The sequence below is a fragment of the Peromyscus maniculatus genome, chromosome 1, assembly GCF_049852395.1.
Source record: "Peromyscus maniculatus bairdii isolate BWxNUB_F1_BW_parent chromosome 1, HU_Pman_BW_mat_3.1, whole genome shotgun sequence".
In the NCBI taxonomy this organism is placed as follows: domain Eukaryota; kingdom Metazoa; phylum Chordata; class Mammalia; order Rodentia; family Cricetidae; genus Peromyscus; species Peromyscus maniculatus.
In genome coordinates, this window is record NC_134852.1 from 138515815 (window position 1) to 138540399 (window position 24585).

Genomic DNA, 24585 nt, shown 5'->3' on the forward strand with positions numbered 1-24585 from the left:
AAGAGCCAGTCAAAGCACCAGGGACAGCATGCTCCAATCACCAGGAGTCCCACAAATAGACCAAGCTACACAACTGTCTCATATATGCAGAGGGCCGAGGTCAATCCCATGCAGGCTCCCTGCTTGTGACCACGGCTACTGTTATAAATGAAAACATTTAATGGGGGTAGTTCACTTAGAGTTTCAGAAGTTCAGTCCATTATCATCATGATGGGGAGCATGGCAGTGTGCAGACAGACGTAGTGCTGAAGTAGCTGGGAGTCCTACATCTTGCAGGAGACAGGAAGTCAACTGAGACACTGGGTGGTATCCTGAGCATAGGGACCTCAAAGCCCACCCTCATAGTGACACAATTCTTCCAACATGGCCACACCCACCCCAATAAAGCTACACCTCCTAATAGTGCCACTCCTTATGAGATTATAGGGGGACAATTACAAACTCAATCCACCACAGTCCACTCCTGGCCCCCATAAGCTTGTAACAATATCATAACACAAAATGCATTTAGTCCAACTTCAAAAGTCCCCATAGTCTTTCACAGTCTCAGCAATGTTTAAAAGTCCAAAGTTCAAAGTCCCTTCTGAGATTCGTGCAATCTCTTAACTGTAATCCCCTATAAAATCAAAGTAAAAAACAGATCACACACTTCCAACATATCATGGCACAGGATACACATGACCACTCCAAAGAGTAGGGAAGGGGCACAGGAAGTGAGTGTGAACATCTCGTTCCTTACTGCTTTCCCTCACCACTTCTTTCTGTCTGCAGGATAGAAGTCAAGAGTCTTACAAGACCTTCCAGGGCCTGTGACCGGCTGGCTCTCCCTCCTTCCCCACAGCCTACGCCTCGTCTCTTGCCAATCTCACTTCCCACACTGCTGTGTTAACTCTTCATAGGGTACCAGAGAAACAAGTGCCCAGTGAAAATTCATGTCACAGACTCAGGAAAAAATAAGGAAAAACCTTCTAATAAGAATAGCTTGCTGGGCGGTGGTGTTGCACGCTTTTAGTCCTAGCACTTAGGAGGCAGAGACAGGCGGATCTCTGTGAGTTCGAGGCCAGCCTGGTCTATAAGGCTAGTTCCAGGAGAGCCAGAGCTGTTACACAGAGAAACTCTGTCTCAAAAAACCAAAACCAAAAAAAAGAAAAAAAGAAAAGAAAGAAAGAAAAAAAAACAACAACAAAAAACAAAAGCCAAACAAAAACAAACAAAAAAACAAAAAAACAATAAACCAAAAACCAAAACCAAAACTATAAAAAAAGAATAGCTTGTGTCCAGTCTTGGCTAGTGCCCAAAAAGAAACCGACCCTGCATAGAAATTATTTGAGGCTTATGTAGGTCTCGAGCTATAACATTTCACAAATGATGTCACCTGAATATCTCTTCAAGGTCCCAGCCCGGAGTTACATTCTGAGAAATTAAACATGTTTTACAGAAACTTAACCATTTTAGACAAAACAGAGACACCATCAGTATTATCTCTAAAGCAGGTCAAAACAGGGAGATTTATACTGTAAAGGTGTGGTCACAGATGTGGTTGCAAATGCCACAGTTACCTTAGCACCTCAGTTTTTTGGTTTTTCTGCCAGCTGCCACTCACTACTCAGGCCATCCTGCTGGCCTGGCACAATGAAGCTTTTCCTGGTAGAGAAATGGGCACCAGAACCTAACGGTTGCCGTGATGTAATGCTGCCTCCCACCCTTCGACCACCCGATCGAGGTGTGTTCTTTGATGTGAGAAAGAGCCTAGTGACTGGCTGTGGGCCAGGGTTGTCATCCAAAACAGGGCCTACTTGATGCCAATCTTAATGGACACACCTGGCTGTTACTTCCGAAATGCATTTTTCAGTATTCTCTTATCCTCGGCTGCCTGTAAGACTCAACTCATGTGCTGCCTCCTCCAGGAAGACTTCCGGGTTCTCTCAGCCTGAGTAAGACTTCCAGTGGTCTCTGCACAGTGAGCCCTTTACGGTTAGCACATCTGCTTCTCCACTGATCCCTTGTTTTCTCCTCTACCTAGCAAAGGGCTCAGGTGATCCCCCTTGATTACGCTTGTGGAATAAATGACGAATTCACTGGAATGAATGAACGCCAGTCTGTGCTCCTCACATGGGCCACACCTTTAACTTTTAGCCTGGTCTTCCAGGCCAGAAGTGCAGGGCTCCCACTAGGGTTCTGTAGGACTGGCATCTGTTCCTCCCGCCTCCTGAGGTTGACTCACACTTGAGGTCAAGAGGGAAGCTCTGTGCCTACAAAAGGGGGCTGAGTGGGGTGAGGTAAGCAGGGGATTTGCATCTCTCCAGGCAAAAATTGGGAAGCCCTATCTCACTAGAGCAACTCTTCTGTGGACGTGTGCGGCTGCCTCGGTCCCCTCTCCTCATTTCATCTCAGGTCGCTGCTCTTCCCTTCTGAGTCATACTGACGACTTCCCTCCTGGCCTCTAGCCTCCTGACCACCTTTCTTCTCTTCCTCCCTGGCTTGGTAGCTGTTTCTCAGTTGCCAGTCTCTCAGAGGCCTGCTTCTGTTCCCGTCATGAGCACTTGGACAGCCCTTCTTCTGCTGATGGGTGAGCCTGGGCCTGAAGGAGAGGGACCGGGTACTTGGTCTTAGGGAGCTAGGCCCCTGAGCTAAAGGATGTGGTCGAGCGATCAGGGTCTGGTGTGGCCAGAGACTTGATGTTACGGGGAGGCAGAGACATAGGGCTTGGGTTCTGGAGCTTGGGGAATGGGAGAATATTGAAGAGCCAATCTGAGAGAGAACCCAAGCGATCCTGAGAATGAGGTTAGTGGGCAACCCACAGCTGTCTGAGGAAGGCAGAGCAAGTACATTTCACTGGGTACCCGTAAGACCCCTGTGGCCCCCAGGTTTTCCTGCATTCCCCCTCATTGATGCCCCAGGTGGGAAAAGGAGTCTTTAAATTAGAGGGCCCCTCTGTGGAAAAAGAGAACTGAGACTTACCAGTGGAAAGTGAGCTGAGCGAAGAACAGAAGAGAGAGGAGTTCAGGGCCAAGGCTCTGGGGTATTGAGTGTGGCAGAGAGACGAGAGAGTCAGGACCCTGGGGGATGTAGCCGAGAAGGGCAGGGTGGGCAGGATGGTGGCGAAGGGCCAGGAGACCCTCTCTAAAGCGGCTCACATTTCCCCAGCATTTGTTTCGTCTCTTGGCTTCAACTTGGACACAGACAAGCCGACACATTTCCATGTGGATGGTGCTGGGTTCGGACACAGCGTGGTCCAGTATGGCGGCTCCTGGTGAGACCGGGTGGTAGCTGCTCAGGGTCCCGTCCCTCCCCGACCCCACACACCAGTGGCATCGCCGGCACGCTTTTCCTTTGTGGGATGTGGCAATTTTCTTCATGTTAAGAGTGTTTTCCTGGAGACAGGCCCTTTGAATAACTTCAGCTAACATTTCCCGCGTGTTTACTAAGTGCCAGGCACTGTGACCTGCATGCCACAGGGGGTGTTCACTGAGACCTCATAGTACACTTATAAGGAATTATCTGTCTAACATGTATTTACTAAATATCTAGATGCCAGAAGTGGAGGGCTCCCACCAGCACAGAACAAAGCAGATAAAAACAAATCTACCTGCCCAGAACTTACACTGTTCCGAACCTCCATTTGTCCAGAGGGGTGAAGTCAGCTCTCTGCAGTGGCTCCAGTGTTGATGCCCCTAACTGCAGGGCTCCGTGTCTCCCTGTAGGGTGGTGGTTGGAGGCTCCTAACTGCAGGGCTCTGTGTCTCCCTGCAGGGTGGTGGTTGGAGCTCCAAAGGAGGTCAGGGCCACTAACCAAATGGGTGGCCTCTACCAATGTGGCTATCACACGAGCAAGTGTGATCCTGTCCGTCTCCAGGGTGAGTCATGACCCCACCTCGGGCCTAGTGCTGAGATCCTGTGCTGTGGGGCTTGAGTAGAGCCCACGAGTCGCACTTGGCAGCTGCAGCTCTGTCCATAAACCCAGCCTCAGACAAGCTCCCGGGCCTACCCATCATGCCCCCATGCCGCCTCAGCTCCCTTGTGATGTGGCTCTCTGCCTCACCTGTGAGGCCTCTCTGTCTCCCGGGTGGAGGTGAGGCCCACTCATCTCCTATCTGATGTCTTCTGTCCTCAAGGCTGACTATGCACATGTCTGTCTTCCTCAGTGCCTCCAGCAGCTGTGAACATGTCCCTGGGCCTGTCCCTCACTGCCACCGCCAACCCTCCCAGGCTGTTGGTGAGAGTCCCCGGTTTCACAGGAGGGTCTGGGGGGCACGAATAGGGACCTGAGGCTGCCGGGCTGGGGGTGTTGCCGAGGCTAGAGGTGCTGGGGTTGGAGAATAGACCAGACCAGAACCAACCCCATTCATCAGCCCCCTCTGCCCCAAGGCCTGTGGTCCTACAGTGCACCACACATGCAGAGAGAATATATACTTGACGGGACTCTGCTTTCTACTGGCCTCATCAGTGCTGCAGAACCAAAGGATCCCGACTGCCCAGCAGGGTAAGTAGTGAGGGCCCCCAGCTTCTTTGGGGGCGTCCACACACATCCATCTGGGGATTCAGTGGGTCAGATTCCTTTCCCAAAGTGAACAAGGAAGAGAAGATCTGGACGAACACACTGTGGGATGGTGCGGCAGCTCTAGGCACAGCTGGGGAGGAACTTCTGGCTCTGGCACCTATTCGGCTATTGTCTCGGAGCTTACTAGTAATGGATGGAACTTGGAAAGCAACAGGAGATGACCCACGGCCAGCGTTTGGCACAGTGCCTACTCTGACATGGGTGCCAACCATATAAGCTGCTGTTGCTTTTAGAACCAAAGTGAAGGGGACTCATTTTCCAGTGACTGGTTGGTGAACAGTCTGGGACTGGCTGATGAAGGGCCAGTCTGAGTCATATATGTGTACATGTTCTCTCTGTCTCTCTGTCTGCCTCTGCCTCTGTCTCTCTGTCTCTTTGTGTTAACTTCTCTGATGCCAATGGAGGCAGAAGATGAGGTGGAGGAGTGAGCTTCTCTAACCCGATCCCTGGCCGACTGAGTCTGTCTCCTGGTTTCACAGTCACTCTGAGGCCCATGGGGAAATGGACGGGCACTCCTTGCAGAAATCCCCTGTATTTAGATTCCACCCACAGGAACTGTCAGAACGCTAGTTTCAGTCTTTTGAGAGAACACAGAAAGGGTAGGCTGGGGACGGGATGGTAGGAACGTTTACAGAGGCCATGTCTTTGGTTGGTGGCCCCTCATCTTCTTGGGTGCATCCACCACTACTCTGTGTGGAGACAAAGAACTCCACAGGTAAGACCACCACACTGCTGCTGCTCCAGAAGGTCGGCTCCACTCTCCGGAGCTGGAAAAGCTTCTTCTGAATAAAAGTTCTGATATTCCCCAGGAGGCGAACCCACAAACTGGGGTAGTGTGTGGCTCTTGCCAGGGATGACATTGAAAATGCCTAACAAAGTAACCACTAACCAATGAGGATGAGGACTGCCACAGACTATGATCCTTTCCTTGCTGGAGGCTGTGTGTCAGGCCTCAGGAGAGGCATTGAATGACCTATGTGGAGGGAGAAAGCTCTCGGTTTCTTGCTATTGGGTCAAGAGATACTTGCATTTTTCTTTTTTTTAATCTACTGAGCAGGCTTGAGGTAGATCATTCACAGCTGTAACCTCATTATGAGACTCGAAGGCCTGGTCAGAGTCAGAGGCCCAAGGAAGTTTTGTTCTCTGACACAGAGACGACCCACAAGTAGGGCTGGGCTGTGACCGTCAGACTGAGGGCGGTGGAGTGTGTGAGGAGAATGAGTTCTTGCAGCCAGGAGATCTTGTGTCTCTTGGAGGACCAGGGCTACATCTTTTCTTAGAGTGTCCAAAGCAGGACCAGGACATCGTGTTCTTGATTGATGGTTCGGGTAGCATCTCTTCCGACAACTTTAAAACAATGCTGAATTTTGTGGAAGCTGTGATGAGCCAATTCCAAGGATCCAGCACACAGGTGTGTGTGTCCCTGGGGGCCTAGGCCTGGGCCGGCAGGGCTTGCTGAGAGGCTCGCGGGGCAGGTTTGAGCAGTCCCGGGGAAGCTGTCTTAGCCCTCAGCCGCGTGTGCTTTTTCTTTCTTAGTTCTCCCTGATGCAATTCTCCGATCGATTTGAGACGCATTTCACTTTCTCCACTTCAAGACCTTTAGACCTGTTGATCTCCGTAAGGCAGCTGAAAGGGTATACATACACGGCCTCGGCTATTGAGCATGTCACGTGAGTCCAGACTTCCCACGCAGCCTTTCCCGGAGCGTCCAGAGTTCTCTTTGGGCCTCATTTGCCTTTCTGAGAAAGAAAGAGGAAGATCCTGAAATGTAGCCTGTTGATCTTCTTGCCACTGGGGGTTTCTGAGTGGAAGCAGGGCTCTCACAGGAAAAGCCCTGGTTTTCACAAAGCCCCCAGAAGTCAATGTAGTTTTATTCACAGGCCTCTGGAATCTCTTTCTTGATAGAACGCAGCTGTTCACCGCCCGAAATGGGGCCCGGAAAGATGCCACCAGGATCCTCGTTGTCATTACTGATGGAAAGAAGGAAGGAGACAAGCGGAGTTATGGTGACGTCATCCCCCTGGCAGATGCTGCGGGCATCATTCGTTATGCAATCGGGGTAGGGCGCAAAGGTGGTCACCCACCACTTCCTCCGGTTGCTTCCTCTTGAAGCAACTTCCTCTAAAGAATAGAAACCAGCTTGCTTCTTTTTTGTTTTTTTTTGAGTCAGGGTGTCTCCGTGCAGTTTTGGTGCCTGTCCTGGATCTTGTTCTGTAGAACAGGCTGGCCTTGAACTCACAGAGATCTGCCTGGCTCTGCCTCCCAAGTGCTGGGATTAAAGGCGTGTGCCACCGCCGCCCGGCGGAAACCAGTTTTCTCATCTCTTGCTGTAGGTGTGTGGAGTCGGGGAAGACTCTTGCAGCCTGGGGACCTATGACCTCATTGCTTCCACTCCCTAACGCCATGTGAGCCTCATTTCACAAGGATCCAAGGCTGACTGGAGTGTTTTTGGTGGATGGCAGCACATAAGTGTCTTAACCACTTGCCTCCGTGTCCGTGTGGTAAAGCATCCAGCAGAAACACTTAAGGGAGAAATAGGTTTTATTTTTCATTCCTTGAGAGTTCACACATGTATGCAATGACATGTGGTCACACACACTCTCCGTTTCCTATTCCTCCTCCCTTGACAACCCTGTCACCAATTCCTCCCTTTCCTAACTTTGTGTGTTTTTAAAAATAACCCACTATGTCTGACTATTGCTGTCCATATGTGCATGGCTGTGGGGTCATCTGCCAGAGCACTGGAAACCCAACTAGTCACCATACTCCCAAAGATGGACGACGCCTCCCTGCCAGCTATGAAATACCACTGGCTCTGTGGGATGGGGCATGGATGTCATCTTTCCCATCTACGTGGGACTTTTGGCTGGCTTGATCTTATGAGTGTCCTGTGAAAGTAACCACAGCTGGTACAAGTTCACAAAGGCAACAGCCAGCCACGCCCTTCCAGAAGACAGTACTTCCCAGAAGCCCCTTCATCCGCCAGCCCTCACACCCTTTCTACCTCCTCTTCTGCAATGGAATGATTTATTTTGATTGACAGTTTCAGAGGGGCTCAACCCATGATGGAGGAGAAGGAAGGGTGGGATTCATGGTGGTGGGAGTATGAGGCCACAGCTCTTCACGTTGTGGAGGACCAGAAAGGAGGCAAGAGGAAGTGGGGTGGTTGTAGGATACCACTCCAAAGCTCACCCCCAGGGATCGACTTCTGCCAGCCAAGCCTCACCCCGCAAACTGTTCAAAACATGAACCCACAGGGGAGTTTTCTGACTCAAGCAGTAGCATTACCTGTAGGCCTACGAGACTTTTGATTCTCTCTGGGTCCGTCTTTGCTGGGGACAGGTAGGACGGGCCTTTCACACGGTACAATCCCAGCAAGAGTTAGAGAACATTGCGTCGAAGCCTTCCCGAGAACACATCTTCAGCGTGGAGAACTTTGATGCTTTGAAGGACATTCAGAAGCAGCTGAAGGAGAAGATCTTTGCCATTGAGGGTGAGTCAGCAATGAAGCTGCTTGTTCAGGAATCCTCAGCCATAGGGATTTTCCCTTTTGAACCTAGACCCTCATGAACTAGGCACTAACCCTTGCTAGAGGGGTTAGTCTCTGGTCTTAGATTCTCCTAAGAAGCCTCCTTGACCCTGGGAAACGTTGTCTTTCTCCCTGAAAGCCAAGCCTTGTGCCTTCCGCAGGTACGGAGACAGCAAGCAGCAGTTCTTTTGAACTGGAGATGTCCCAGGAGGGCTTCAGTGCTGTATTTACACCTGTAAGTTGAGCTCCTTCGGGCTGGTGATGTAGGGTGATGGAAAGGAGGGCATCGGGCAGGCACATGCTAGATGGGTATATGGAGCCAGGGGAAGTCCTCCTTTGGATTAGGCTGGCATCCTGCTCCAGCCTGCTGAGCCCTGGGATCCTTTCCTCCCAGGATGGGCCAGTTCTGGGAGCTGTGGGAAGCTTCGGGTGGTCTGGAGGTGCCTTCTTATACCCCTCAAATATGAGACCCACCTTCATCAACATGTCTCAGGAGAATGTGGACATGAGGGACGCTTACCTGGGTAAGAAGAGGCTGTGGGAGGAGAAGGGGCGGGGTGAGCTGCCTGAAGACAGGAAAAACCTTGGTGCTGAGGTCTGGGCTCCTCAGGTTACTCCACCACACTGGCCTTTTGGAAGGGGGTCCACAGCCTGGTCCTGGGGGCCCCTCGCCACCAGCACACGGGGAAGGTTGTCATCTTTACCCAGGAATCCAGGCAATGGAGGCCCAAGTCTGAAGTCAGTGGGACACAGGTGGGTATGGAAGAAGCCAGAGTGGAGTCTGAGAGTGGCCAGGGTGGCCAGGGTGGAGAAGGAGGAGATGAAGGGATTTTGGGGCCCACGGGGGAGGCTGTGGTGCTGGGAGGGGGCAGGACCTGGCCCAGAGGGGGCATCTGTAAGATGACTTCAGGCTCGGCCCACCAGATCGGCTCCTACTTTGGGGCCTCCCTCTGCTCTGTGGACATGGATAGAGACGGCAGCACTGACCTGGTCTTGATCGGAGCCCCCCATTACTATGAGCAGACCCGAGGGGGGCAGGTATCTGTGTGCCCAATGCCCAGCGGGGTAAGTGGTGAAGGGTCCCGGCTGGTGGTGTGGGTGTGGGTGGAGGGCCGCCCAGGTTGGTTCTGACACTGACTTTACTCTGCAGAGGATCAGGTGGCAGTGTGAGGCCACTCTCCGTGGGGAGCAGGGCCATCCTTGGGGCCGCTTTGGGGCAGCCCTGACAGTGCTAGGGGACGTGAATGGGGACAGTGTGACAGATGTGGCTATTGGTGCACCTGGAGAGGAAGAGAACAGGGGTGCTGTGTACATATTTCATGGAGCCTCGAAACTGGACATCAACCCCTCGCCCAGCCAGGTGAGGCCAAATCACTGTCTCCCAAGACTACAACAGCTTCCTCTTCCTTTCTCTTTCTTTCACAAAGATGCTCTTCCGTGACCTCATTTATTTCTTGCCTAAGCACTGAGCATTTTGCAGCATGTAAAACCCATGCAGTGGAGACATGGGAAGGCTAACTACTGCATTCTTTGCTTCGTCTTGAGGCTTAGTACTTGAGTAGTTTCCGAACCATAGCTGGTAGTCACCCATGTTAGGTACATGGCGCGGTAGGAAACCGCTTTCATAGATGTGACTTGGTAAGTATGAGGTTCAGTGTAAACTGGGGAGGTTCTGGTCTTTTGACTCAGTGTTCAGTCTCTCAGTGGCTCTTCCACTGCCCTCCCCCAACCCCATCCCCCATCTCTGCACCTCCACCCCCCACCCCTGTCTAGCTTCCTTACTATGCCAGCCTTCTCAGCCCTTCAGTCCAGTGAACACTGCTGGATTTTATTCCAATCCTGCAACCAGTGACCCTTCCAGGTGCCCAGCTGGATAGGAGCCCTCCACATGGTGGAACAGGGTTTCCTGAGAAGGGATGGCTGCTTTCCTTGGCAAATGTCAAAGCAGTCCAGTAGGCAGACATCTCAGCAGGCAGTTCTCCAAAGAGGATGAACAAGGGCAATAAACACAGGGAAAGTTGAGTGCTCGCCATCACCATTGATGAGGTTTCGACAGATCACCCCCGGGAAGGGTGACCTCATGCTCATCGGCACAGCTGGAATCACAGGGCCGCTAATCGTCAGGACATGGTACATGAGGCACCCCGAGGCACCCCCAGGCCCTGCTAGTGAGAGTCGGAAAGTGGCATGGCTATTTTGAAACAATGTGTTAATTTCTCAGAAGATTAATTATAGAGTTGTCATATGATCAGACAACTCTAGCACAAGAGAACCGAACAAAAAAGACTGCATAGAATGCAGCTTGAAGCATTATTCAAAATTAATAGCCAAAAGGTAGGAACAACCCATATGACCATCTACCTTTAGCAGGCAAACTAGACGTTTATCCATGCAATGGCACATTACTGCACTGTGAGCTGGTACGGGCTATGTGGATGAACTTTGAAATCCTATGATAAGTGAAAGAAACCAGTGAAAGGAGGTCATATGTTGTATGGTTACGTTTATATGAAGCGTCTCCAATAGGCAGATCTGTAGAGACAGCAAGATTACTGGTTGCCTAGGTTTGGGTGTGAGGGGAAGTGACAGGCCTGGGGTGGCTGTTAACAGGTGTCAAATCTCTTTTTGGGGTGATAAACTTAAATGTGGAAGCTGTGGAGCTGTGAGCTGAACTGTGTGGTGTGTGACTGTTCTCAAAGGCACTTGTGCCGTCTTCCAGGAGAGCACAGGGAAGAGCCCTGGAGTTCTGCCAGTGCCTGTGTGACGCCTGAGACTGAATTCGGAGTACTAAGAGATCAGTGAAACCTCTGTGTCCCTGTTCCTCCCCTTCTCCTCGGCCCTCCTCCTCCCCACTCCTTCCCGGCTGTCATTTTGTGAGCGGCTCTTCTCTTCCATGCTTACCCTCAGAATGAGCTGAAACCACGGACCAAAATAAACCCTCCCCGTTTAGTTGTTTAGTCAGGGATTTTGTTACCACAACAGGAAAAGAGACCGACATCTGTCTGCTCATCTGCAGAATGGCGATCACGCTGGAATGAACTGGCCACACCTGCTCCTACAGAGCACTCGGATGGCTACTTACCTGTCCCATTCCTATGTCATGCTATTGGAAGCTGCTCTTGTTTAACAACTGACAGAGATCTAAAGAAGGCATGGCTCGGGAGAAAAACTGAAAGCTCATCCAGTTCACACCAGTTTGTAGCCTCTCTTCGCCAGAATGTCGTGCAGCTTTCCATCCGATCGCAAATGTCCCTGGGGTTCCACCCTCAACCCTTTCCGGGTTCACTGACCCCCCGAAGACTTCTCTCCCTTCTCATACACTTGACTGGAAAGGGTTAACATTGTCCTCCACGGGCTCCTTACCAAACCGGAGACATCCGTCCGGGTTCCCTTAGTAACTGGCATTTCTTGCCTTTCAATTTTATTCTTATCACCAATACCTTTGGTCTCCACGGTGTCAGAGATGAAGTCACGTGTCTTCAGAGGGACTAGGTAGCTTAAGAGTGATGGAAATAAAAGAGAAGGAAGCCACAGGGAGGTGGTGCCCATGAGGGGAGAATCTGGGCCAGCTGCAGCCACCTCCTCACTCCAGCTCTGTGCATCTTCATTCTTTCAAAATAAGCAAAAAAAAAAAAAAAAAAAAAAAAGATGGCTCAGAGCCAGAGATTCTGTCTTAGGCTGGAGTCAAACTTTGAAATCTGTGTGACTCTGACACAGCCTCTGAACTTTCTGTTTTGTTTGTGAAATGGGACAGAGGAATAGATGAGTTCCGAAGTCCTTTTTATTTAGTTTTTGTGGTGTGTGGGTGTTTTATGCACATGTGTGTGCAGGTATGTTTGTGAGCCCTGTATGTGTATGCAGAGGCCAGAGGAGGATGTTAGATGTCTTTATCATTCTTCACCTTATTCCCTTGAGACAGGGTCTCTCATTGAACCTGAATCTTGAAGTTTCAGCTAGGCTAGCTGGCCAACTAACTCCCAGAATCTCCCTGTCTCTGCTCCCTAGAACTGGGGTCACAGGCACTCACAACTATGATGGGCTTTTTCCTGAGTGCTGAGGATTTGAACTCAGATTCTCACGCTTGAACGGCAAACACTCTTGACCACAGAGCCATCCCCCCAGCTTCTGAGACCTGATTTAGCCTGATCATCCATCATAATAATGTTGACTGCTGACCACACTACATGTACTGTTCTAATAACCATACGAGTGGATTGACATAATACCTGTGAAAATATATAGTCCGTAAGCATAAATCCTAACATAGGTTCTCTCTCTGTGAAAGATGAGGGGACCGAGGCACAGAAGGATTGAGTCCTGGCTCACGAAGGAGTCAATGGGAAGCAGGGACTAATGAATGAATGCAACTGAGGTCACCAGGACAGCTTTCCACTCTCCGAGCCCTGAGGACTCCAGCCACCCAACTGCTACGCCTCCTTTAGGCTCTTTTTTAATGAGTTCTTTCCACTGCTCACCCTTCCTTCCTCTCACATTCTTACCTCGCTCTTTCTCCTGTTGCTTTAAAAAGTACTTTTCCTGTGTGTGAGTGTTTTGTCATCATAACAGACGGTGGGGGGGGGGGTGTAAGAAGGAGAAATTGCAAGCTAGGAAGCCAGGGAGAGCTCAGAAGGCCAGTCTTGTTTCCATACAGCGTCTCACTGCGTAGCCCAGACTGGTCCCACACGAGATCTGTCTGCTGTGTGCCTTCTGCTGTGTGCCTTCTGAGAGCTGGGATTACCGTCCTGTGTCCTCATGCCTAGTCAAGGGAGAAGTCATGCTCCTTTGCAATATTTCTAGGAACTAGATGATTTGTCTAACACTACTTAATCTCTTGGACAGCTTCTTAGTTAGGGGTTCTTTTGCTGTGATAAAACACATGACCAAAAACAACTGGAGCGGGGGAGAAAGGGTTTATTTCAGCTGGCAGCTCCGCATCACAGTCCCTCCCTGAGGGAGGTCAAGGTAGAAACTGAAACAGGGCAGGAGCCTGGAGGCAGGAGCTGATGCAGAGGCCATGGAGGGGAACTGCTAACTGGCTCGCTCTCCCTGCCTTGCTCAGCCTACTCAGGATCACCAGTCCAGAGGTAGCACCGCCCATATTGTGCTGCTGGGCCCCCAATCTATCACCAACCAAGAAAATGCCCTACAGACTTGCTTACAGCCAATCATATGGGGGCATTTTCTCTAAATTTCCTTCTTCCTACATGACTTTGGCTTGTAGTCAATTTGGCATAAAAACTAGTCAGCAGAGAGCGCAAGGCCATCAATAATGCAGTTCCACAAGACTCCTTGGAAAGGTTCAACACAACCTGTCCCACGCAGTTAGGAAACACACTGCCGCTCAGCCACTGCATCCTTTCCTTCAGTCTGACTCGTCTTTTCTTCGGCACAGAGGATTTCAGGATCCCAGCTCTTCCCCAGCCTCCAGCATTTTGGGCAGTCACTGAGTGGGGGTCAGGACCTCACCCAGGATGGACTGGTGGACCTGGCTGTGGGATCTAAGGGACGAGTACTGCTGCTCAGGTGAGCGAAGCTTTCTTCAGACACTCCCCATCCATCCTAGACTAGGACCCTCCTTCCTAACTGGAGGTTGAGGTCCCAGTGGCCTGGAGCCTCTTCTCAGCTCAGCGTTCTGTCTGCAGGACCAGACCGATCCTCCGAATGTTATCGACTATACACTTCTCACCTGCAGAGATCGCCAGGTCTGTGTTTGAGTGTCAGGAGCAGGTGACCTCTGTCCAGACACTGGGTGATGCCACTGTCTGCCTTCAAATTTATGAAAGCCCCAAGACCCAGCTGGGTGAGTTTCTTCCCTTTGACCCTGACCTTTGGAAGCCTCCATCCTAGGACTTCTGTCTCATGACGTGTCCCTTACCCACATGAGTAATTTCTGGCCCTCTCAATCTTCCTTGTGTTCCATGTTCCTTTACAGGTAACCTCCAAAGCTCTGTCACCTTTGACCTGACCCTAGACCCTGGCCGCCTGAGTCCTCGTGCCGTCTTCAAGGAAACAAAGACCCAGGCTCTGACCCGAGTTAAAACTCTTGGTCTGAGCCAATACTGTGAAACCGTGAGGTTGCTCCTCCCGGTGAGATGTCTACAGATGGGTTGTGGGGGTTGTGGGTAGAGGCCTTTTAGGGACTGGAAGCAGGTTCAGCAGGGAAAGAACACAGCATATTCTGAATGTCCTCCCAGGCTCTGGCCTGCGGGCAATAGTTAATACCTGTTAGCTAAGTAAGTGAATGAAAGACTATGGCCAGTTGCAGCTGCCAGAGCCAGATGGATTTTAGGGAAGAGAATACGGTTGCCCGGGAGAGCTGTGTGGCCTCAGACTGACCCATGCAGGCATTTAGTGAGCACATACTTATGGCCGTCCTCTGAGACCTGCCTACAACAGGGGACAAAGCAATCATTGCCCGTAGGGAGTTCCCCAGTGATGATGGGGGACCCCAAACCAACAAATTTCTAGACAGTGAATGTCAGGTAGGGATAAATTCTACAGAGAGAGAGAAACCAGAGAAGAGAACAGAGCTGTCTTATGAGGAGCCGCTGAAAGTGGGAGACCTGTATGGGGGGTGGAGCTTATTGGCCATGGATGGGATTGCTCTAACCCCCCTTACATACACAGAGATGGGGTACAGCCGGTAACTACGCAAGGGACTTCCTTTAAAACCACCCTCAAATGCCTCTTCTCTAGGCCTGTGTGGAGGACTCAGTGACCCCCATCACTTTGCGCCTCAACTTCTCCCTTGTTGGCTTGCCCATCCCTTCCTACCGAAACCTTCAACCCATGCTGGCTGCAGATGAGCAAACGTACTTCACGGCCTCGGTGAGTCAGTTGATTTATGGTATTGGGGCTCAAGGGGGACACCAAGGTAGGCTGTCCTTTGGGGCAGAATATTTATTAGAAGAGCTATTGAAGCATGGACAGATATCAGCATGGAGGGGTCTCTGAGGAGAGTTCAGACCCACAAGGCAGAGTGGGGGCCCCTTCTTATTGGTCTCAGAGGACGGCGAGGCTTCATGCTCTGTGGTTGGTGAGCAGGGCCTGCAACCGTGCTGTGCCTGATTCCTGGGCACCTGGGGAAGACACCTGGAATCCTGCAAGGCTGTGGGGGAAGGGAGAGGTGGGGCACATCTGGTTGAGGTATACCCACTATCTTGGTAGTGCTCTGATGGCCTGGAGTTTGGCAGCCCGAATCTGTGACTTCCTTGGGGGAAGTAAAAATGGTGCCTGCCATTTTCCTGGAGCCTGGAAGCCTGGGCTCTGTTAGGGAGCTGGCGAGTCCCAGAGAGGCTCTCGGTAGGGAGCCAGCCATTTCCTTCATTCTGGCTATTTGCAAGAGGCCGATGCATGTGGGCCTGGCTTGAGAAGCAGACCTAATTCCTATGTCCCCCTTTCCTCAGCTTCCCTTTGAGAAGAACTGCGGAGCTGATCACATCTGCCAGGATGACCTTGGCATCATCTTTGGCTTCCCAGAGTGAGCTTTTATCCCCTACATCTTCCCCAGAGCCCAGCCTCCCTCCCAGGATCTGGGGCTCACACTCTCACCTGGGGCTCGGAACCTGGGCCTCTCCTGTCTGCCTTTGACCTCGCTACCCTGCATTTCATCCCCGGACCGTTTCTAGCCTCAGTCCCAGACTCAGCTCCTCTTCCCTCCCGACACTCAGCTTGAAGACCCTGGTGGTGGGAAGTGACCTGGAGCTGGATGTGGATGTGACCGTGTCTAATGATGGGGAAGATTCCTATGGAACCACAGTCACTTTGCTCTACCCAGTGGGCCTGTCCTTTAGAAGAGTCGCAGGGGGCCAAGTACTCTACCGGGGGAAGGAAGAGGTGAGTGGCTTGTGTGCTGGGTGCAAAGCTCAGACTGGGTGGCCCTTGCTTAGCAGTCTCTGGTGGGTCAAGAGATCTTAGCTGGTTTTGATTGGGTGGTGGGGTTGTACGGTCTGGGTTTTGTTCTTCTGGCACCATATTTTGAAGATACTGAATATCAGAAGGGAATTCCAGAGCCAGTGAGATGACTCAGCAGCTAAGGGTACTTACCACCAAGCCTAATGACCCAGAACCCACTTGATAAAAGGAGAGACATGACACCTGGAAGGTGTCATTGGTCTCCGTCCTGCCTGGTTCCCTAACGCTACTACCTGGGCTTGGAACCCAGGCATGCTGTCCCCTGTCTGTCTTTGGTCTGTGTGCATGTACTATTTGTTTTTTTCCCGAGAGAGTCTTGCTGGCCTGAAACTCACCATGTAGCTCAGACTGGTCTTTAAGTTCACAATCCTCCCGCCTCAGCCTCCAAAGTGCTAGGAATATAGGCACATACAACCGAACTGGGAGAATACTTAAAAATATTGTTAAAAAAAATGAATGTATTGGCTACTCTGGCTTGAGGCTTGCCAGAAGTTTTTCTGTGAAGGCTAGACGGGAAATCCTTCAGCTACATGGACCATATTGTTTCTCCCCCAGCCTCTAAGTTCTACTTTTTACAATGGTAGCAGCCACTGACACAAATCTACACAAGTGTGCATAACAGAACTTTGGTTACACACATAGGTGGAAGGCCGATCTCTGCTCTAGAAGACAGAACTTGGACCATAAAGAGATTTAAAGAAACAGATTTTGTTTGCTTGTTTGTTTTGTTTTTTGAGACGGAGTTTCTCTGAGTAGACCAGGCTGGCCTTGAACTCACAGAGATCTGCCTGCCTCTTGAATGCTGGCATTAAAGGTGTACACCACCACCTCCCGGTGAAACAGATATTTTTTCAAAAATTTTATTGTTAAAACAATTTAAACTTTTACTAAAGTAGTTGGAATTAAACAAAATGTCCTAAAGGCCCCATCAACAAGCGTGAACAGCGATCGATATGTTGATCCATTTGCTTCATGTGTTTCTCTGTCTCTCAGAGCCAATGTCTCATTTAGCCCAAGTTGGTCTCAAATTCAAGTAGCCAAGGCTTGCTTTGAACTCCTGATTCTCCTGTCTTAACTGTGCTTGGAGCACAGGTGTACATCACCACATCTGACCTTGCCTTTATTTGCTGAAATATTTTCACACAAGTATTAGACATTGGGTCATGGCTTCCTCTTCATTTTACTCTGGAGTTCTGAACAGCAGCAATGTCTTATGTGACCCCAGAGTCATCATATCACCCTATGACATGAACGAGTCTTGGTGTTTAGAGCATGGTCAAATCCCTCTAATTCTCCCCCAAATATCTTTTTGCACCTGGTTTATTGGAATGGGAGTTTAAACTGGGCTCATGTATTTGTTCTGCACATCTGCTGTATCTCTAGATCTATCATCCCTTCGTGGGAGCACATTTTAATTACTTAGGAAAAGTGAACCAGGAAAAGCAGCCTCCAGAGTGTGAGCAGAGACAGTGTTCCTAGATACAGCAGCCCAGTGTGGTGTGTGGATCTTTGCTGGATATTTATTTAACAAGCAAGCAGTTCAAAAACAAAATGGTCAAGAGACAACCCAGGAAAACAGAACACAACTGTTATATTAGGGAGTTTTTGTTAATTCTGTTGTGTATGGTTTGTTAGGTCTTGTGGTTATATTAAAAAATAACCTTGTTGGTTTTGAGTAGACACTGAAATACATTGGGATAAAATAATATGATGCGTAGGAAGTGCTTTAAATTGCTAAGAAAAGATAAAATGGAGTATAATCTATGGGGGCCGGGAGGGAACAACGGGGAAGTGTTTCTAACTTCTGCTGAGTGGTGGAAACACAGAGGTTGATAGTCCACTCTCTCTACTTGGAGTGTGTTTGAAACTATCCACAGCCAAAAGGCTTCAGCAGCAACCAGAAGCTGGGCATGCTTTCTCATGCCTGTAATCCTAACGCTTTGAGCCTGAGGCAGGAGGATCAACATGAGTTTGAGGCTAGGTTTGGATATCTAGTGAATCCCAAGACAGCTTGGGCTACAAAACAAAACAAAGCAAAGCAAAGCAAAACAAAACAAAACAAAACAAAACAAAACAAAACAAAACAAAACAAAACAAAACAAAACAAAACAAACAAAACCAAACCCAACAAGAAGTGAAGGGTCAGGGCTTGTGACGAGAGCTTTCTACACCATTGGAAGTTTGACCAGACATCGAACCTCAAGCACTAAGATTTCCAGGGAACTGTGTGCTTGAATCCCAGCGTCTCTCTGGAACACGAATAAGCCCCCACCTCCTGTGCTCCCTTGGCCTTGTTTTTAACTAGAACCAACGGCGGCAGCGTGCCCTGCACCTCACATGTGAGAGCACTCCAAGCAGGAGCCAGGGCCTCTGGAGGACCAGTTGCCGCATCAGCCACATCATTTTCCGTGGAGGTGCACAGGTCAGCCTGGCTACAGCCTACCCCATCCCCGGCCCCCATCCTGCCTCCCTCTTCTGTGACACCTCTCTTCTCCTCCTCAGATGACTTTCTTGGTAACTTTTGATGTCTCCCCCAAAGCTGCGCTGGGGGACCGGCTGCTTCTAACAGCCAAAGTGAGCAGGTAAGCTGGCCAGGCCCAGCGGGGGGCCCTTCTCATTCTGATCCTCATACCCCATACTCCTCCTCTGTCCCCAGTGAGAATGACACACCTGAGACCAAAAAAACCACCTTCCAGCTGGAGCTCCCAGTAAAGTATGCTGTGTACACGGTGATCAGCAGGTACGCTCCCTAGGATCTCAGAATGGTTCTTCTTTACTTGGAAGGAGGGTATGCAAGAGTCACCACCCTCATCTGGGATCTTTCAGGTTTTATTGTCCTTCTTTCAGTGGGAGATTATACTGATAGCTGTGCATCATCATCAGTGGATGTTTGTTATGGGCTGGTTATGACAATAATTGTTGAATCTTGTTATAGGCTGGTTATGACAATAATTGTTGAATCTTTATCATTACAGCATATATTTAATGCAGGTTACAGGTCTCAAAAGGCTTTCCATCCCTGCAAGAATCTGAAGCAACCTAGAAATGGAAAAGGCTTGTTCTGGCTCACAGTTTGGAGGGTTTAGTCCATGGCTCATTGGCCTGATGCTTTGGGTCTGTGGTGATGGAATGTATCATGGTGGATGCTCTCATCTCATGGCAAGGAGGCAGCAGAGAATGCAGAGGAAGGAGTTATGGTGTTGTAGTCTCCACTGGGGCACACTCTCATTGACCTGGGAACCTCCCAGTATGTCCCCACTCTTCAAAGGCTTCACCGCTCCTAACTGTGCCGCTCAGAGCACTAAGCCTAAATGTAGGGAGTGGGTAGGGTAGGCTTCACTGTGAAACTGTAGCAGTGGGGTACTAAAAAGGGAGTAAGAGGGAGCTCCTCTGAACACTGGTGGGTCTATGGCACTGGACTTGACCAGAGTGATTCTCAAAGGGGCCTTTGGCATTTGTGCAAGACCTCTTTTTCATAGGAAACAGACATATTCCATAGGGCAGGTCACATCTCAGATTATCCTGAATATCGGATATTTACATTATGATTCATAACAGTAGCAAGGTTACAGTTCTGAAGCAGCAAAAAAACAGTTTTATGGTTGGGGTCACCACAACGTGAGGAACTGTATTAAAGGGTCACAGCATTGGGGGGTTGAGACCACTGCCATAGGCTTTTTGAGCCTTCTCCTTCCCTTTTGTAGAAAATACAGACAAAAACTATGTCTGCTGAGGATGGGTACCGGGGAAGGATGATAGAGGACTGGGCCTTAGCGGGGACCAAGAAGGGAGGGAGGAGATACTGAGACCAGGAAGCAGAGAATGTTCAGCAGAGGCCTTCTTAGTGTTTGCTCCATGTTGGGCACAGTGTGGCTACTTCCTATGAATTCATTTGACAGGAGCAAACATTTGTTGAACTCCTGTGTGTTGAAATCCCTGCTCTTATGAGACCTGCCTAATCTGAGGGTCTCTTCTTGCATAGCATTTCACACTTTCATTGCCCCACATGTCTGGGGTTCTCCAGGTAAGGAGAAGCATGCTCTAAGTATATATGCACAGGGGTTCTCATGGCATTTTGCAGGGAGCCACAGATAGGGCATAGCACCTGTAGACTTAGATGGTCCTACAGGTCAGTCCCACTCAGAGAGGTGCCCAGGGCAGTCTGGAGCATTTGGGAGGAGTCCTTTGAACAGAGAAATGAAACTTAAGAGGGTTGCCATTGGGCAAAGGCGTAGGAGGTATCAAAGAGCTTCCAGATCACCATCAGAGAAAGAATTCAGACCGGAGACAATAAGGAGTTGGGAGGAGGAGTTATTACAGAGCAAAAGCACACATTTGAGAGGAAGTGCAAGCTTCTCAAGAAGAGTGATGCCACTCAGGATCCCGAGAGCTTGTCTCATTGGCCAGCTGCAGTAGAGAAAACCCTAATGGGGTTTACTCATCTTTTCTATCCTTATATGGGGCTGTCTTTAGACGCATGATGGGAACAGCTAATCTCGCATGCTAATGGCATGGAGATGACATTACAACGAAGGAAAGTTGGTTATGATCCCTTCAGCCAGCCATGTGAGTCCTAGTTGGCTTGGGATGGTCTCGTTTACTGTTTGAACAGACACATGGTGATGTATTGTTGTAGTGTAGCTCTGCAGTTAGACCAGTCTCAAGTAACCATGCAGATTTTTCAAGCTAGCAAGATGTGCCTTGCTAGCTTGCCTCGAGAGCAGGCGTGGTGGGCTAGAATTTGGAGTATATAGGCAAAGGCTAGGTAACTGAGGAGTGGCGTGGTAAGGGATAGAGGTAGAATCCGTCGATATGTGAGAGACCGTGTGGCCACTGCACTTCCAGACTTGGAACCAAGTAGGTCTCATGAGGTTTTGTTACACTGAGACCTACGGAAGAGTCTGTCATTGGCCCTTTCAAAGCTTCATGGCGATAAAAGGCAAGGAAAAAGGGGAAAAAAAGGAGTGGAAATAGGAGTTAAAGATGGGCAGTGTACATGGTTAGCAAAATTTGCTGCAGCCTATGTGTCCACGAAAGACTGCAAGGAAAGCTGAGGTGAAGAGATGGGGTGGGTGGTGGCCCCTGCTGTTCCAGTGAGCCAGTGGCTCTTAAGTCTTTTCCCTACACCTCAACCTGTTCTCTCCCCAGCCCTCTCCTCTGGGTGGGCCCTGCATGCTCCCTTACACCCACCCTGAGGCTGGTCCCACTCCCTAAACCTTCCCTTATTCTGACCCTGCCACGTACCCCATTCTCTGCTACCCCAAGGCCCATCCGACCCTCGTGCCAGGCCCTCCTCAGGAGGCCAGGTGGGACTTCATGACACTCTTCTCTCTCCAGCCACGACCAGTCTACCAAGTATCTCAACTTCTCGGCCTCCAGAAAGGAGAAGAGCAGTGTGGCCGAACACAGATACCAGGCAAGCGGGGGGACTTGGGAGCGCGGGAACTGGTGAGTAGGGAGGAGGAGCTGGCCACCGACTACCCTCAGTGCCTTCTGCGCAGGTGAATAATCTGGGACAGAGGGACATGCCGGTCACCATCAACTTCTGGGTGCCCGTCGAGCTGAAGGGAGAAGCTGTGTGGGCCGTGATGGTCTCCCACCCTCAGGTATTCAGAACCAGCTGTGGCTCCTCAGCTGATGCCCTTCCTTGACTTCCATCCTCTGCGCTGCTTACAAAGCCCCGATGCTGCAGCCAAAGTGCTGTTCTCTGCTTGCCTTCTAGAACCCAGAGCTGAGGCCCACCCAGTGCTATCAGAATAGAATAGTGCCAACGCCATCGGACCTCCCGACTCACATGCAGAGGAGTCCCGTGCTGGTGAGGAAGACGGGTATTGCAACGTGTTAAGTTACCCACCAGAGGACTTGGACTCACTTTCTGAATGCCAAATGGCACCTGCTGAACAAGCAGCTGTATCTAGAAGTGGCTGCTTCTGTCAAGCCCCACGTGAGGCTGTCTCCTCCCCTCAGACTTGCTTTCCTGTGGTGTGATTCTGTCTCTCTGGCCCCAGGACTGCTCCATTGCTGACTGCCTGCACTTCCGCTGTGACATCCCCTCCTTGGGCATCCAGGACGAGCTTGACTTCGTCCTGAAGGGCAACCTCAGCTTCGGCTGGGTCAGCCAGGTGTGTGGCCAATAGCAGAGGTCCCCCTTACCCCTGGTCCGTGTGTGCATGATGGGTCTGGAGCATCCTTGGGTCAGGGCCATTCTTGAACCCTGGCCAATAGCAGAGGTCCACCCCCCCACCCCCGTCCGTGTGTGCCTGATGGGTCTGGAGCATCCTTGGGTCAGGGCAGTTCTCGAACCCTGAGCTCCTCGCAGGTCCAAACTTCAGCTCTGCCCCACCCTTTCTTTTGCAGACATTGCAGAAAAAGGTGGTGGTCACGAGTGAGGCCGAGATCACATTCAACACATCTGTGTACTCCCAGCTGCCAGGACAGGAGGCCTTTCTGAGAGCCCAGGTAGTGACTGTGTAGCGGGCGGTGGCCAGGCTGGTGAGGGGGCTCCTGATGCTCAGTCTGCAGTGCCGGGTGGGGGATTTGCCAGCCTGGGGGGAGGATGGATGAAGGTCCTCAGGCACTCGGTGCGCAAGTGCCGCTGTGCTTCAGCCCTTGGAACAGAGCCTGGGAAAGGAGGAGGGGGAGTTAAAGGCTAAGAGCCTGGGGAGAATGTGAGGCAGCGTGGGATATGACGCTTTCCAATGGGCCCATCCCCACCAGATGAAGACAGTGCTGGAGATGTATGAAGTTTACAACCCGGTCCCTCTCATAGTGGGCAGCTCCGTGGGAGGCCTGCTGCTGCTGGCCCTCATCACGGCCGCACTGTACAAGGTAAGTGATATGTCCGTCTTACAGCAAGATTACCCACAGGGTAAGCAAGAGCTCATGCTGGAGTCTGAGGCACACTGTCACCAGTACACATCACGTGAGAAACCCTGTCCACCCAGTCGTCTCTTGTTTGTGCCTCGCTGTTTCTCAGATCCCCTCTCATTGCTCTCCTTTTCTTTCCTATCCTGCTCTACCTCTCTTTATGTTTCCCTTTACAGAAGAATAGAATCTAAGCTCAGACATGGACTTGAATGTTGACACAAGCATCAGGGCTGGGCTGGGTCATGGTCTTTTTCAACGTAAGGGTGATTTAAGCCACATAATTCTGCCCACATCTAAATGATACAATGTGTTCCAGGTTATTTGAAAGTAGCAGGGCTCCAGAAATGGTTCCCTTCCTCCCCTTTAGTCATTCCTTTCTTGGAATGCATGCACGCACTGAGTGTGTGTGTGTGTGTGTGTGTGTGTGTGTGTGTGTGTGTGTGTGTATGTGGAGGCACACATGAGTTTGTGGGCACAAATGCATATGTGCCCGTGTGCATATGAAGGCTAACAGTAGATGTTGAGTATCTGTCTCCACTGCTCTCTACCTTATATATTGAAGCAGAGCCTCTCATTTGAACACAGAGATCAGTTTGGCTGGTCTAGTCAGCATCCAGGGGTCCCCTGTCTCCACCTCCTGAGTTCTGGGATTACAGGCAGGGCACCAGGCCCATCTAGCCTTTGTGTGGGTCCTGGGCATCCAAACCCCAGTTCTCACACTTGTCAGCAAGTGTTTTGCATACTGAGTCCCTTAGCTCCTCTCTTCCTCTTCCACTCACTCACTTCTTCATCCTGATTTCCTTCTTCCTTCCTGCAGGCTGGTTTCTTCAAACGTCAGTACAAGGAAATGCTGGAGGAAGCAAATGGGCAGATTGCTTCAGACAACAGGACGTCAGACCCCCAGGTTGCCCAGTGAGAACTTACCTCCTTGTCTTCATTGAACCTGCCCGCTTGAGAGCTTTCCCAGATCTATACTCTCCCCTAGGTCATGCTCAAGGGCAAAGAAACATCCTGCACCAGGGATGCTGGGACAAGGCTAACTTTGCTCTTTGTGTCTTGTTTGTGAAGGGACATTTGTCCCTTTACCTGGAACTCTAAGGACATGGTCTCTGCCATGGCCCAGTGGGCAGTTCAGGGCCCCCTTCCTCCACTGACCACTAATGAGCTTTCTGTGATGAAGAGTGGAAGTAGTCACTCACCCATGTCTGTTTCCAGTTCCTCCCGTCTACTTCCAGGATGTTAGAATTGAGTTCTGTTCCCAGGAGGTGAACTTCAGACAGCCTGGGATGCTCTGTGCTTCCATCTCATTATGCTGCACTTATATATGCCTAAAATAAACTGCCCAGTGTCCGACTCTAGAAGGTTGAACCAACACGGTTATTGAGTTGTGTTGAACTGGATTTCCTTCTTGCCTCATGTGGATCGTTACTCTGCTGGCCCTGGTGTTTGCAGAGACCCACCCACTAGACCACAGTGCACGTGCATGCGCGCGCGCACACACACACACACACACACACACACACGCACACGCACACGCACACGCACACGCACACGCACACGCACACGTACACGTACACGTACACGTACACGTGGACACAAAACAAAAACAAACATGAACAGCTAAGACAATATACCGTCTCCAGAACCCAGTAGCCCTATCACAGTAGTCCCTGAGAAATGGAGTACAGCCAAAGCACAAGACAAATGACTTCAAA

At 50.5% G+C, this 24585-nt stretch overlaps 1 protein-coding gene across 2 annotated transcripts in view; it reads left to right on the top strand.

Moving 5' to 3' along the window:
• Positions 1 to 2287: 2287 nt before the first annotated feature.
• The window catches only part of Itgax (integrin subunit alpha X), a 109163-nt gene continuing 86865 nt past the window's right edge, over positions 2288 to 24585 (top strand). Inside the window, exons 1-30 of one of the 2 annotated variants that reach the window (XM_015995901.3) lie at positions 2288 to 2569; positions 3148 to 3253; positions 3753 to 3856; positions 4145 to 4215; positions 4368 to 4482; positions 5841 to 5971; positions 6097 to 6230; positions 6466 to 6619; positions 7903 to 8053; positions 8251 to 8324; positions 8484 to 8613; positions 8700 to 8842; positions 9014 to 9154; positions 9240 to 9449; positions 13482 to 13612; positions 13732 to 13889; positions 14022 to 14176; positions 14786 to 14917; positions 15496 to 15569; positions 15760 to 15925; positions 18309 to 18425; positions 18506 to 18585; positions 18660 to 18743; positions 21341 to 21419; positions 21505 to 21609; positions 21726 to 21818; positions 22012 to 22125; positions 22361 to 22462; positions 22721 to 22831; positions 23688 to 24250. In XM_015995901.3, the coding sequence (XP_015851387.3) occupies positions 2536 to 2569; positions 3148 to 3253; positions 3753 to 3856; positions 4145 to 4215; positions 4368 to 4482; positions 5841 to 5971; positions 6097 to 6230; positions 6466 to 6619; positions 7903 to 8053; positions 8251 to 8324; positions 8484 to 8613; positions 8700 to 8842; positions 9014 to 9154; positions 9240 to 9449; positions 13482 to 13612; positions 13732 to 13889; positions 14022 to 14176; positions 14786 to 14917; positions 15496 to 15569; positions 15760 to 15925; positions 18309 to 18425; positions 18506 to 18585; positions 18660 to 18743; positions 21341 to 21419; positions 21505 to 21609; positions 21726 to 21818; positions 22012 to 22125; positions 22361 to 22462; positions 22721 to 22831; positions 23688 to 23786 (3498 nt within the window). In that variant the 5' untranslated portion in view covers positions 2288 to 2535 and the 3' untranslated portion in view covers positions 23787 to 24250. Of the gene's footprint in view, positions 2570 to 3147; positions 3254 to 3752; positions 3857 to 4144; positions 4216 to 4367; positions 4483 to 5840; positions 5972 to 6096; positions 6231 to 6465; positions 6620 to 7902; positions 8054 to 8250; positions 8325 to 8483; positions 8614 to 8699; positions 8843 to 9013; positions 9155 to 9239; positions 9450 to 13481; positions 13613 to 13731; positions 13890 to 14021; positions 14177 to 14785; positions 14918 to 15495; positions 15570 to 15759; positions 15926 to 18308; positions 18426 to 18505; positions 18586 to 18659; positions 18744 to 21340; positions 21420 to 21504; positions 21610 to 21725; positions 21819 to 22011; positions 22126 to 22360; positions 22463 to 22720; positions 22832 to 23687; positions 24251 to 24585 lie in introns of those variants that run through there. The other variant, XM_076553374.1, reaches the window with a different exon arrangement.